At 54.7% G+C, this 13,444-nt stretch overlaps 2 protein-coding genes across 4 annotated transcripts in view; one reads left to right on the top strand and one right to left on the bottom strand.

The window, feature by feature from the left end:
• The window catches only part of BRD4 (bromodomain containing 4), a 75,925-nt gene extending 64,114 nt beyond the window's left edge, over positions 1 to 11,811 (top strand). For 2 of the 3 annotated variants that reach the window (XM_081136769.1, XM_081136771.1), the window contains exons 12-19: positions 4,460 to 4,512; positions 4,646 to 5,012; positions 5,628 to 6,203; positions 8,751 to 9,131; positions 9,246 to 9,376; positions 9,487 to 9,692; positions 9,770 to 10,019; positions 10,297 to 11,811. In XM_081136769.1, coding sequence (XP_080992895.1) covers positions 4,460 to 4,512; positions 4,646 to 5,012; positions 5,628 to 6,203; positions 8,751 to 9,131; positions 9,246 to 9,376; positions 9,487 to 9,692; positions 9,770 to 10,019; positions 10,297 to 10,365 — 2,033 coding nt within the window. In that variant the 3' untranslated portion in view covers positions 10,366 to 11,811. The remainder of the gene's footprint in view (positions 1 to 4,459; positions 4,513 to 4,645; positions 5,013 to 5,627; positions 6,204 to 8,750; positions 9,132 to 9,245; positions 9,377 to 9,486; positions 9,693 to 9,769; positions 10,020 to 10,296) is intronic. The other variant, XM_081136770.1, reaches the window with a different exon arrangement.
• The window catches only part of LOC308556324 (olfactory receptor 1f45-like), a gene marked incomplete at both ends in the record, with an annotated part of 504,663 nt that overhangs the window by 297,573 nt on the left and 193,646 nt on the right, over positions 1 to 13,444 (bottom strand).

Raw genomic sequence — 13,444 nt, 5'->3', positions numbered from 1 at the left:
CGGACTCTTAATAAAACGGTCTTCAGTTCCAGATTCCTTCCCAGCAAGCTCTAGCTTAAGTCCATTTTCTTCTGTGAAAGGGACAGGACTCCATCAAGTTATGGAATTCCTCAGAGCCCTGGGCCTGTCCCTGGGGTGCATTAGTCATGTCCATCAGAGCAGCACACGCCTAGTCCTGCCCCCCGGGAAGGCTGCCTTGCCTGGCTGGCCGCCCGGGCCTCCTGTGTACAGACTGCCCAGCTGTCCCACCCAGCCTCTCCCTGGTCGTCTGGGCCCCTCTGGGTGGGTGGCATCTCCCAGAGAGTGATGACAATCTCCCTGCACACGTATGCGTGTGGTGCTGCTCCATGTGCAAGGCCCCATCACAAGTATGTTTCCTCTCTCTTCATCGCTCTGTCTTTGTCTGGGACTCTGGATCCTAACCACTTCCCTCCTGGACCTGGCAGTGGCATTTAGCCCAGGGGAGATCTCATTAAGCATAAAAAAGAACACACTAACATCTAGAGCTTTCCCAAATGAAGAATGGGGGCTGTCCCTCAGCACACCTTCTTTCTAGTGGCCCATGTGGCTCCATTAGCCAGAGGCTATCACCAGCTATAGCTGATTGACAGTCCCCTGGAGTCCTATTTTTGTTGTTCCCATTGTTGCCTATTGGGCATTTTTCTAACTTCTTTGGCCTCTTCTCCTAAAGTTGCATAGAGAAAGGACCTCCTGGGCTGCCTTCTGTCCCTCCCAGGTGAATAGGAACAGGCTGCATTCGGCTTGCCAGTGGTGAGGGCATTTGGGGAGGATCGGCTGTGACCTGGCCCCTGGAGCCCATCATCCCTGCCCCCAGGGGCGTCAGGATCTGGGCTAGTGGGTAAGAAAGGGCTCTCAAAATCCAGAGCACTGGACTGGTCCAGTGGTAAGAGTATCAGGGCCCTTGGGGCCAGCTCCCTGCATGTCTCTGAGGGACATGGCCAGTGTGAGCACCTGCCTATTTTTTAGTCTCCTAGGATAATGGCAGCTGCTGGGAGTTGGACAGGCCAAGGTGGCCGCATCATATAAGCCCTCTGAGAGGCGCTGAATAGGCTTTTTTGCTCTAAAAATAAATAGCGGCCCTTTTTTGGTCATAAATCTAGCATCTTAGCAGAAAACTGCCTGATGTGAAAAGTCCCCTAAGGAGCAGCATCTGCCATTAAGGGAGATTTTTTTTTTTTTTTTTTAATGTAGTTTGTGCATACTTCAAGGCCTCGCCATCTTCTGGCGTCTTGGAGCCAGCCTTCTGGAACTGGAAGCAGACTTGAGGAGGTACAGTTCACCATCAGCAGGCCCAAGCAGCTGTAACTGCCTCAAACTGTCCTTGGCCTTGGGTTCTAGCTTCAGCCTCCTACCCCCAACCTCTAGGGTCCTACTGTGATGCTCAGAGTCCCAGGCTACATTCTGGTCCTCTGGCCATTCAGCTTCCAGTCAAGCTCCATTTGCCAAACAGACTATTTTGAGTTGCCCTTTGGCCTGTGCCTGATGTGTTCCCAGTGCAGCTCTGCCTAGCTGAGGCCAGGGGGCTTCATGCCCAGAGATTCCCAAAGGACAGTTGGGAAGTGGCTGGCATTGTCTTTCTGGGAAGATTCTGACGTCTTGGAACAAATGGAGGCCTGGATTCCCAGTGTTGGCCTGTGTGATGCCCCACCCCTTCCCACGCTTGTACATGGGCTGTAGCCACAGACTACAGGGTCCTTGCACCCTTGCTTTTCAGGATCCTGTCCTCCTCGCCTGTGGGTTTTCCATCTGGCAGAGAACTTGATCTTTAGACTTGAGCTCTCACCAGTGCCCCAAGAACAGAGCAGAGGGTAGTGCCCACTCTTTATTGAAGACCCCTGTGCTCAGGCAATGGGAGGTGCCATCTGGGCCTCAACTCACCAGCTGGCTTTGGGGCCTAAGCACTTGCTGAGGGGTGGGAGGCCCAGGTATCCACTGGTGCCAAGACTCCCTAGTTAGTTCAGTTTCAGGGCTTCCTCTTCCCTGCCCTTACCCTCCATCCTGTCTCCTTCCCTTGATTTGGGGGTGTGTGGGAGGAGGAATCAGTGTTTTAATCAGATTTTACAAAAACGTTTTAATTCTTTGTACAATTACCATCCTATGTAAAGATGACATTTGTGTTGAGTTCAAGATTTTCATGGAATAAAGATCACACAGTACTTGAGGCCATCTTCATGTAACCCTTTCCTAGAGAGTTTTGTGTGGGGGTGTCTTGGGGCTGGTGTGTCATGAAGCCGTGCACTTCTGTCTTGTCTTCCTACCAGTCACTCCAACATGAGGCTCAGGCCACATGAGCCAGATGCATTCTCCCAAACAGGTTCCAGCACCCTTGGTCCCCACCACCACTCCTTTTAGCCCTCTGGTCCTGAAGGTATGCTTTGTGCCTCTAGCCTCTCTTCCACTCTAGGCCTGCCCTGCCTGGCACTGCCATGGAGCCCTGGAATATTCCCAGTGACCTTTCCAAGAAAGCCAAGATTTGTTCCCTGGAACTCCCAGGGTCCCATTGCACTTTGTCCCCATGAGTTTTCATATGGGTCTCTCTCTGCTCAGGACCCAAGGGAGATAGGACTCAGAGCCACAGTCCCTCTTGTATGGTGGGAAAAAGTGTTTCCCCAAGCACACAAGATGACAGACCACCCCACCCTGCCCAGCCCTCTCCCCATGACTGTTTTCAGAATTTACCCACTGGCCCCCAAAAGCATGACCAGTGTATGAGCAACCGTCCCCAGCCTCCCTCAACCTGCAGTTTCTGTTCATGGAATTGATACTGAGAGAGGATCCTGTCTGGGAGGAACACCCCAGCCTCTTCTACTTCTTTGGTGACCTCTCAGCACTGAGCTTTCTTCCAGCTTGTGCAGGGTCCCTTTGGTTCTGGACCCTAGCCTCTTCAGTACAGTGCTTCCCCTGGCCCCCTACCATGTAGCTGCCAGACCCTGTTGCCTTGATCCTGCAAACCGCCTAAACTGCCCCCTTTTGTATGTCTCACCCACAATAGTGTCCCTCTCCCCAAGTTTCCTACTATGACCCAGAGTCCTGAGCCCTGTCTCCTGGAATTTCTGGTGTCCCAGTTTGGGGCTGGGCCTATGATTCTCATGTCCCAGGTGTCCAAGTTGCTGCCACTTGTATGAGGATGTGTGTCTAGCTGCTGAGGTCTCTGTTGCTGTCTTGTCTCTCGTATGGAGTGGTGAGCTCTTGCAGGGCACCAGGTCCCTTATCCCTTTGGGTGGCACATGGTACCCTGCGGCCATGCACTTCACAGAACCTTAGCATGGCACTTCGTGAAGCAGCTATGAACGGAGGTGGCCCTGCTTTGGGCAAAGCCTATGTCTTCTGACCCCAGCAGCAAGAGCCAGCACCCTGGCAAGGAGCTCGGGATGCCAGGCAAAGGTGACAGGAGTTCAAAAGGTGCTGTGGGTTTCAAGCTCCCACCCGATGGTTGCAACGTCGTCATTTCCTAGCCCATAAGCACTGGCCGGCCTGCTCTCCCTCTCTCTGGGGTTTGCATATCAGTGGAATTTGGCAAGGGGCATCCAGCTGGCAAGTTTATGCTGGCTGTTGCGTACTCACAGATGTGTCCACAGTGGTGGCAACAAGCTGTTGGCCTCTGAGGAATCAGGGCACATACTGCCTTCTCCCTGCAGCACATCCACAGTAGCAACACTTGAGTTTTCCTGAGGCCCCTCTCCCAAGAGGAAGGAGAAGCTGGCCATGGCATTGAGCATCTCCCCATTTGCTCCTGGTGGTCCCTGGGAGGTTTGCTGGCTGGCCAGCCTCCTTCCTTTCTTCCCCTAATGTACTTACACTGTGGCCTTCCCACATGTCAGCACTCTCCTCACCTGCCCCATGGCTCTGTGGTCAGACCTTGGCCCAAACCTGCACCACTATCTCACCCTAACTCAATATATTTGTCTCCCCCTGGAGAGATGGGAAGGAGTGCACCTCAAAGAGCACTGTCGTTGGAAAGCAGCTGTGTGGCTACTTTACAACTGTGTGACCCAGCGCAAGTCCCTTAACTTCTGAGCCTCACTTTGCTCATCTGTCAAATGTTTAGCTATTTAGAATGCCACAGTTGTTCCAAGACAGCAGGTTGGGTTGCAGACACTCAGGTTGTCTTAGTGACCTCTCACCAGAAAGTAACAGGAGACATTGGGCAAGGAGGTCTCCATAACTCAAACCCCAGTGCCCTGGGTATTATTCTTTAATGGCGCTGGGGTTGTGCAGGGAGGCTTTTCAGGCATGGTACCAGCTAAGAAAAGTAGCAGGCAAATGAGTAGGTGACACTCCACATTGTCTTTTTCCCGTGACGGACTCCCATACCAGACAGAATCCAGCCATTGTTACTGGTCCTTCTCCTGAACTCACCCTGTTTTCTCCTAATTCTGCATCCCAGGTAGTTCAGTCTTCTCCCCTGGGCCTCACTACCTTCTCTTTTCCTTCACAGAGATGGCTCCGAAGTCAAAAAAGAAGGGGCACCCTGGGAGGGAGCAGAAGAAGGTATGTGATTGCAGAGGTGTCTTCCCTCAGGGACGTGGTGGTCACCCACTTCTGTGGGCCCCGGGGGGACCCTGGGGCTGGCCTGGGGGTTTCTGCCTGCCTGACGTCAGCCTGTCTGTCTGTCTGTCTGCAGCACCATCACCACCACCACCAGCAGCTGCAGCAGGTCCCGGGCCCTGGGCCCCAGCAGCCCCCACCACCTCCCCAGCAGCCCCCACCACCCCCACCTCCGCAGCAGCAGCAACAGCCACCCCCACCACCCCCACCCTCCATGCCACAGCAGGCTGCCCCCACGATGAAGTCCTCGCCCCCACCCTTCATCGCCGCCCAGGTGCCCGTCCTGGAGCCCCAGCTCCCAGGCAGCGTCTTCGACCCCATCGGCCACTTCACCCAACCCATCCTGCACCTGCCGCAGCCCGAGCTGCCCCCTCACCTTCCCCAGCCACCCGAGCACAGCACTCCGCCTCATCTCAACCAGCACTCAGTGGTCTCTCCTCCAGGTGAGCTGTGGCCATGGCCACCCAGGTTCAGGGAGACTCCTTCCCGCCCTGGTCTCACCACTCTGCAACTGGGCACTCAGGGCAAACTTCGGAACCCATCTCAGCTTCAGTAGTTTCTAAGGAGATGTCGGTGGCTTCCCAGGGCCATGTAGAAATTACACAAGACAACTCAGGATAGCCTTTGCAGAGAGTTACTGCTTTGATACAGAAGATACTAAGTCATTTGTGCTGGGTCAGACATTATCAGGTGAAAAAGGATGTGCCCCCTCTGTAGCTTCCAATTAAGAGTGGGGAGAGACACACTTATCCCAGAAAGGAAGGTTAGACAGGCATTCTGGACATGCCTGCTCTGAGACTTGAAGGGCAAGTGTGAAGACAGGGAACAGCTGCAAAAAGGGAGAGAAGTGGGAGGTGCAGGCCACCTGTCAGGGCAGTGCTGGTGAGGGCCCAATCCTATAGACCTTCCTGGCAACTGTCTTTATTCTGGAGATGGAGAGAAGCTGAGGAGGTCGGGGAGAGAGTGCTTGTTAGAAATGGGTAGAAGGTCGTGATGGAGTAGAAAGGTCAGGTTGGGGAACACGGGAGCCTCACTGCCACACTGTTGTATCCTTCTAGCTTTGCACAACGCGCTGCCCCAGCAGCCATCGAGGCCCAGCAACCGAGCCGCCGCCCTACCCCCCAAGCCTGCCCGGCCCCCTGCTGTGTCACCTGCTCTGGCCCAGCCGCCCCTGCTCCCACAGCCCCCCATGGCCCAGCCACCTCAAGTGCTGCTGCAGGAGGAAGAGGAGCCACCCACCCCACCCCTCACCTCCATGCAGATGCAGCTCTACCTGCAGCAGCTGCAGAAGGTGCAGCCCCCCACACCTCTACTCCCTTCCGTGAAGGTGCAGTCCCAGCCCCCGCCCCCCCTGCCACCCCCACCTCACCCCACTGTGCAGCAGCTGCAGCAGCCACCGCCGCCTCCACCGCCCCCACAGCCACAGCCACAGCACCAGCCGCCCCCCCGGCCTGTACACATGCAACCCATGCAGTTCCCAACCCACATCCAGCAGCCCCCACCCCCCCCAGGCCCACAGCCCCCCCACCAGCCCCCAGGCCAGCAGCCACCCCCACCACAGCCCGCCAAGCCTCAGCAAGTCATCCAGCATCACCCTTCACCCCGGCACCACAAGTCGGACCCCTACTCAACCAGTAAGTGGCCCCTGGCTTCTGGGCTCCAGGGAGGCTGGTACTGGGTCCAGGGTTTTGTCCTTGAGCAGCCACGCAGGTCAACTCCTGCTTCAGGCTGAGGTTGGAGAGGGGTGGCTGACAAGGTGTAGGTGCTTCGTGCAGTGTCTCTGTCTTGTGTGTCTTGCTTGCAAGCTGAGATGACCAAGAATATGGCCCTCACTGGCCCTTTTCTTGGAACTCAGTCAAGAATGTTATAGTGCGTCGTGATTCTTGCTAGGTGGGGAAGCCAGAAATCTGGGCAGGCATTTAATCTACCTCTGGCACTGGAGCAGACTTCCTGGAGGAGGTGGCCAGAGGATGAGCAGGAGCTAGTTGAACAAACAGGGTGGGGATTAAGTTCCAGGCAGATCTAGGGGCAGGTCTGGGCAGTTGGGGCTGTTTGAGAACCTGCAGGAACAGGTGCTTAGCTCTTGGTGTCATGAGGCCCATCTGGTGGAGCTGGGACCATGTCAGGGAGAATTAGGCTGAAGCTCAAAGGTTGTGTGCGTCCCACCTTCCCCCAGAACCATTCCTGTCTCCTGCTGTTTGGTCCAGGCTGCCCTTTTTTCCTCACAGCATTGGTCAGGCCATGCCCTCGTCTTTCTTGGGCATTTGTTATTTAAATGTCTATAAACAAAACATTCTGGCCAGCTCTAGATGCCTTGTGGTATAGTGACATGCAAGGGTTAGAGTTGAGGTCCCTGGTCTTGGCAGTGTAGACCGATGTCTGGCTTGGGATACAGCAGTGCTGCTCACAAATTGAACAGGCCATAATTTTATGTCATGACAGCTCCTAAACCCAGCAAAAGCTGCCAGGTGCCAAGGGGATTGATGCAGCCCTAGGCCAAGAACAGCTGGCTGTCCTCCCTGGGAAAGACTGGTGCTGGTCCTGGCAGCCATGCAGCTGTGCCTCTTCCCACCCTTCAGCCAGACCAGGCTTCCAGTAGTGATAGGTGATGAGATACCTTCAGAACAGCCAACAGTGGGGGCAGGGCAGGGCAGGTCCCCTCTGGTCACCTGGGTCCATATCATCTTGAGTTCCCATGGCCAGGGATGGTCGCGGGGAGCCGTGTGGATTGGAGCCCAGCTAGGGCTTTGGGTCAAAGGCTAAGTCATTGGAATCCTAAGGAACGCAGCAGACATCCCTGGGCGCTGGGCCAGCTCTCAGGCACCGCCAGTGGGTCTCCCCTCCAAGTGGTGGTGGAGGAAGCCACAGGCAGGCAGGTGATTCCTACAGATCATAGGCCTGAGAGCCTGCCATCACCCTGGTCAACCTCAGGTGCTCTCTAGAGAGCCACCCCAGGCAGAAAGCTGTCACCATCGTGTGACTGTGTGGCTGGCTGGCTAGCTGACTGGCAAACCTGGACCAGGGCCATCTAGCACTTAGGTTGGCAGAGGCAGCCACATGGGGCTGGGAGCCAGGGCACAGGGACAGGCTGGTTCTTGCCACCATGTCATATCCAAACAGCTTTTCTGACTCGAGAGAGTGCAGGGGAATCATTTATGGTCAGCTCCAGGCACCACTAAAATGGACTCCTCTGCCCAAGGGACCTGTGGAGGGCCTAACGGTGTTTCTACTGGCGGATGGTGGCAGGGCCGGTATGCCGAGCCCCAGTTAGGTGGTTCACTATAAGGCGTGAGACAGGACCAGCAGCACAGGTGCTGCAGAGCGGTGGCTTTCTTTTGTGGACAGTGTGGCTTGTCCCATGGTGGAGCTGGCCAAAGACATGTGAGGACTTCAAACAGGAGGGTGTCCCCTTGCTGGGGTGGATGGAAGACTTGAGGGCAAGATTTGGTGGCTCCCTCAGCCACCCAATCTTGAGGGGCTGGCCCACTGTGATCTAGGGCTGTTTCCTCACTAATGAAGCTAAGGTATCAGGCTTCAGTGCCTGGCCACACCTTTCCCAGGGTCCAATAGTGGGGCTTTCTGGGCTCCTGCCCTGTGCAGGGTGCTTGTACCCTGTGACTGCCTGGGTTCCCCCACCTACTAGTTGGATAAAGATAGGTGGGCTTGCCCACTTCCTGTAAGAACCACAAGCTCAGGACCTGTTCTAATTCTGCTATGGTGCAGGCCAGTTCCAGGCTAGCCCTAGGCCCAAAGGAGTTGTCTAGGCAGGCAGGCCGGCTAGACAACTAGTACCACACGGGGACAGCTAGTACCCAGGCTGCCTGCTCTGTGAGGTTATTGATGTGCCTTGCATTTAACCCAGGCATTGCCATAGAACAATCTGGAGAGCTTTTAAAAAGTACTCAGCCCCAGACCCCACCTGGGACCAAATATATCAGGTTATGCACTTCTCAAAGCTTCCTAATGATTCTGACACATAGGTTTTAATCACTGGGACTGAGCGCATGGCTCTACAAAGCCCTGCTCCATGCTGAGCTCAGAGCCTGACTGAGCAGGTCCACAGGCCCCCTGTGGCAGGGCTTCCATGGTGGGGCTCCCGTTGGGTTAAGGGGCCAGACTGGACCCAGGAATAGCGGCCTCCACACCAGTCCAGCTAACGTACTCCTTGTCCCCTCTCCTAGGTCACCTCCGCGAAGCCCCCTCCCCGCTTATGATACATTCCCCCCAGATGCAACAGTTCCAGAGCCTGACCCACCAATCGCCACCCCAGCAAAGTGTCCAGCCGAAGAAGCAGGTAAAGAGCAGGGCTGGGCCTCGGCCCCCAGGGCCAAGCACGGGCCAGGGCCAAAGCCGCCTGCCCGCCTCACCGGCCGCCGTGCCTGTGCCGTCCCAGGAGCTGCGAGCGGCCTCTGTGGTCCAGTCCCAGCCCCAGCCCCTGGTGGTGGTGAAGGAGGAGAAGATCCACTCACCCATCATCCGCAGCGAGCCCTTCAGCCCCTCGCTGCGGCCGGAGCCCCCCAAGCACCCGGAGAGCATCAAGGCCCCCGTCCACTTGCCCCAGCGTGAGTGTCCTCTCTACTCCCTGCCAGGGCTGAATGTGAGCTGCTTATGGGCCAGCAAGCCCATCTTGCCCACCCAGGTGGGGGACCCGGGCCCATAGGCTATTTGTGTTCCAGGGCCAGAGATGAAACCTGTGGATGTTGGAAGGCCTGTGATCCGGCCCCCTGAGCAGAATGCGCCCCCACCAGGGGCTCCCGACAAGGACAAACAGAAACAGGAGCCGAAAACACCAGTAGCACCTAAAAAGGTAGGGTCATTGGGCCCACAAGTGCTCCTCACTCCCCACCCCCACCCCAGGGAGGTGTCCACATGGCAGCAGGGCCCCCTCACCCACCCGGTGGTCTCTCTGCCTCACAGGACCTTAAAATCAAGAACATGGGCTCCTGGGCTAGCCTGGTGCAGAAGCACCCCACCACCCCATCCTCCACAGCTAAGTCATCAAGTGACAGCTTTGAGCAGTTCAGACGTGCTGCCCGTGAGAAAGAGGAACGTGAGAAGGCCCTGAAGGCGCAGGCTGAGCATGCAGAGAAGGAGAAGGAGCGACTGCGGCAGGAGCGCATGAGGTGGGCACGGGCTCCTCGGGCGGGGGCTCCTGGGGAGTCCCGGGCCCCAGGCTGACCTGGAGCCCTGCTCTGCTCAGGAGCCGTGAGGATGAGGACGCACTGGAACAGGCCCGGCGAGCCCACGAAGAGGCACGCCGGCGCCAGGAGCAGCAGCAGCAGCAGCAGAGGCAGGAGCAGCAGCAGCAGCAGCAACAACAACAACAGGCGGCCGCAGTGGCCGCAGCCACCGCCGCCCCCCAGGCCCAGAGCTCCCAGCCTCAATCCATGCTGGACCAGCAGCGGGAGCTGGCCCGAAAGCGGGAGCAGGAGCGAAGGCGCCGGGAAGCGGTGAGTCAGTGGCCCTGGTGGGGAACCCCAGGGCAGGAGTCCAGCCCCAAAGGAGTTGGGAAAGGGGACCCTGAATCCAGAGAGGGGTGGGAGTGTCACTCTGAGAAGTGGGGCAGGCAGGCATACCATCAGGTGGATGCTTGGAGCAGTGTGCCTGCTTGTTTGACACCTGCTGGCCTCTGGGCCACGAGGTTCCAAGGAGTGGGCCCTATGGGAGCAGCCGATACTGGAGCAGTGGGAGTTCTCTCCCTGACTCCTTCCCTCCTTTTCCCTCCAGATGGCAGCTACCATTGACATGAATTTCCAGAGTGACCTATTGTCAATATTTGAAGAAAATCTTTTCTGAGACCACCTAGGTGACTTCTGACTTTGATTTTCTGGCAAAAAGTTGACTCTACATAGTGTTAGGGGCGGCAGCAGAGGCGGTAGCAGTGTCCATGACCTGTCTCCGGACCTGGCCCTCGTGCATGCTATGCCGGGGCAGGCCTGACGGGCAGCTAAGGACTGCAGAGCCGTCTGCCTTACAGCCAGCCAGACGTCCTGACACCCTCACAGAATATCAGCTCAGAGCACGTCTCACCACGAGCAAGTGTCGGCTAGACCCAAGTCTGCGTCCCCGCGTGCGGGCAGAGGCCCTACTCTCCGCCAAATGTCTACACAGTATACACAGGACACCGTCGCTGCCGCCACCATGACTGGTTTTCTGTCCCCGAAAACATGACGTTCATGACGTCCTGCCTGCCGGGAGTCCTTCCCCACACCCCAGCCCCAGATGCCTGACCCCAGGACAGCAGGGCAGGCCCTAGTGAGCTGGAGGCGGAAGAGGGCACCGGCCCACCCCCTTGCTGGCACTGACTTTGCCTTGAACAGATCCCACCCCTACCCTCCCCCCACAAGCCTTTAATCGAGAGCCGCTCTCTGTAAGTGTTCGCTTGTGCAAAAGGGAATAGTGCCGTGGAGGTGTGTGTGTGTCCATGGCAATCCAGAGCGAGGTGACTGTCACGTGCGTGTGGGCCAGCCTCGCCTGGTGAATGAGGCCACCAACCAAAGTCAGTTCCTTCCCACCTGTGTTTCTGGGTTTTTTTTTCTATATATATATATATATATTTTTTGTTGGATTCTATTTTATTTTTAATTCTCTCTTCTCCTCCAAACACAATGGCACTGCTTATCTCCAAAACGGTGTAATCCTCTCCTCATTGGGCAGCAGTTGCCACCGCGCTGTGGGTAGTGTGTGACTGTGGCTGTATAGTGAAACATAGTTGGCATATCTTTATTTGAAGTTGGTGACTGCACCGAACTGGTGTAAAAAAACCTCAAAAAACCACAAAACACAAAAAAACTGCCTACATTGTACTCAGTTTCAAACTTTATTAGTCTATTTTTAATTATAAAACCAGAAAGCTGTGTTTTCTTTTCCCAGCCCCATTCATTGGCTTCTTTGTTTTTTAATGTTAAATCTGTTTGAGTTGTTTTTTTTTACCAGAAAAGGAAGGGTCAGGCCAGGGCTCAAGGCAGTGCCAGGGCCACAGACTGAGGCAGAGGCTCCAGGCCCGGCACCAACCCAGTGCTTGCCCTCCCAGCCAGCTGCCACTTCCCCCACTTTTTTTTAAGTTTTATAATTGGAACCCTTGGTGAGGTTACGCGTGCCATGAGAACCCACTCTACACCTCAACACTGGTGCCTCAGTGTTGGCCATACTCTGGAGTCAGTGACTGGTTTGACTTTCATACAGTGAATATGCATTTGGTCTGTACTGATCATGGAATAAACACATCTCTCTTTTTTTAATGCTGGCGTCTCCCTGACATTTCTTTGTGAACCTCCTGTTGTCTAGGGTAGGCCCAGGAGTCTCTGGACCCCAAATCATGTCTGTATAATAACTCCCACCAGGGGTCACCTAGCTTATTTCCCATGATCTGTCCCTGCCGTCCTAAGCTGAAGCTGACAGGGAGCCCAGATACCCATTCCTTCCTAGGCAGGGAAGCCGTGCTCCAGCAGAACCTGGCCAGACTCCAGACAGTATTCTCCACTCTCCTACATCCTTGTCCCCCACTCACCAGGGGATTTGGGCAACTTCTCTCATCTTGCCTCCCTCTACCTAATTCCTTTCGTTTAAGCTCAGGGTTACCAGATATTCTTAGATAAGTGTACATCTTCCCAACTAGGATCCTCCCTCACATGCAAATGAGCACCCACACATTTCTGCCAGAGAGAACCCACCAGGTGGCCATCCTGGGTGCCCATCAGTAGTGACAAGGTAAGCTCAGTACCCAGGAGCAGGCCCTAGGATGTAAGATGAAAGTATATCACTTATATGTATGCACAGATACTGACTGAAACATTTCTAGCACTGTTTATTAACCTATATTCCCCTTTTTTAACTAGAAAGGCACGGTGTATTGTGTTTGGGATCTCCCAAACCTCCCTGTTAGGTGTAGTTCGGCATCCAGCCAGAGCACCACCACCACCACCCCTCTGCAAACCTGCCCTCACCTTCCAGGCACTTCCTCACATACCACTGTGCTGGTTCAAGTACGACTTATATTTTGGTTCTTCAGAGTATTTTCTATCCCATCCCACACCCTCATTTTTGTTCTGTGTTTTGTTCCGAAACTTCCCCAGGCCAGGTCCGACTGGAGAAATGGTTGTCTACACCTTCTAAAGAGTGAATTCTGCCATGGCCCTCTCCACACCTCCCTCATAGGTGTTTCTCTAACTGGGTTGTAATTAGAACTTGGATCTATTTAATTTCTCTGGCCATTCCCCAATCCTTCCCACAGTACGAGAAATCTTAGTCTTATAAAAGAGTGAGAGGTGTATACAAGCCCCCACTGTACTGTATGCACGGATCGCTTGGCCAATAATTATGTCAGTGAATCTGAGACTTGTATTAAACACTTTAGACATTTGTAGAAAGGAATTCGTAGACTTTTCACTTATATACTAAAGGTTTTTTTTTTGTGCAGTTCTCATTGCAAAAATAAACATTTGTACTGAATATAAAATTACCATCCTGTGACTACTGCTGTCTTTTTGTTTGAGGGTAGAGCTGGGGGTTGGGGGTGGGGATGTGAGAGTCAGTGTTGTGTAGCAGAGGAAGAAGGAATGTCCCCAGATGCCCACCAGCCATGCAGATTAGAGAACTCAGGAGGGATACCAGAGTTGTCAAGTGGTCGAGAGAATTGACTTTATGGAAAGTAAAAGAAACCAAATCTATGACAGGCTAATCATGCAAGGGAAAAAAGGTACGTTAAGTGCAGGGAGAACAAATGTTTGTACAGCTCAGGCAGTGTAATCATAGCTACTTAACTGAGTGCATTGTTTACTGAGGCCAAACCACATAAACCACTATTCCCCTTTAAGTAGCAACTCAGGGACTTAATTATGGTCCCAGGACAGTATAATGTTCAGTGTTGACAATA

Source organism: Miniopterus schreibersii, assembly GCF_964146895.1.
Source record: "Miniopterus schreibersii genome assembly, chromosome: 4".
NCBI lineage: Eukaryota > Metazoa > Chordata > Mammalia > Chiroptera > Miniopteridae > Miniopterus > Miniopterus schreibersii.
Note: the sequence above shows the minus strand (reverse complement) of the source record. Positions and strands in the feature narration are given on the sequence as shown.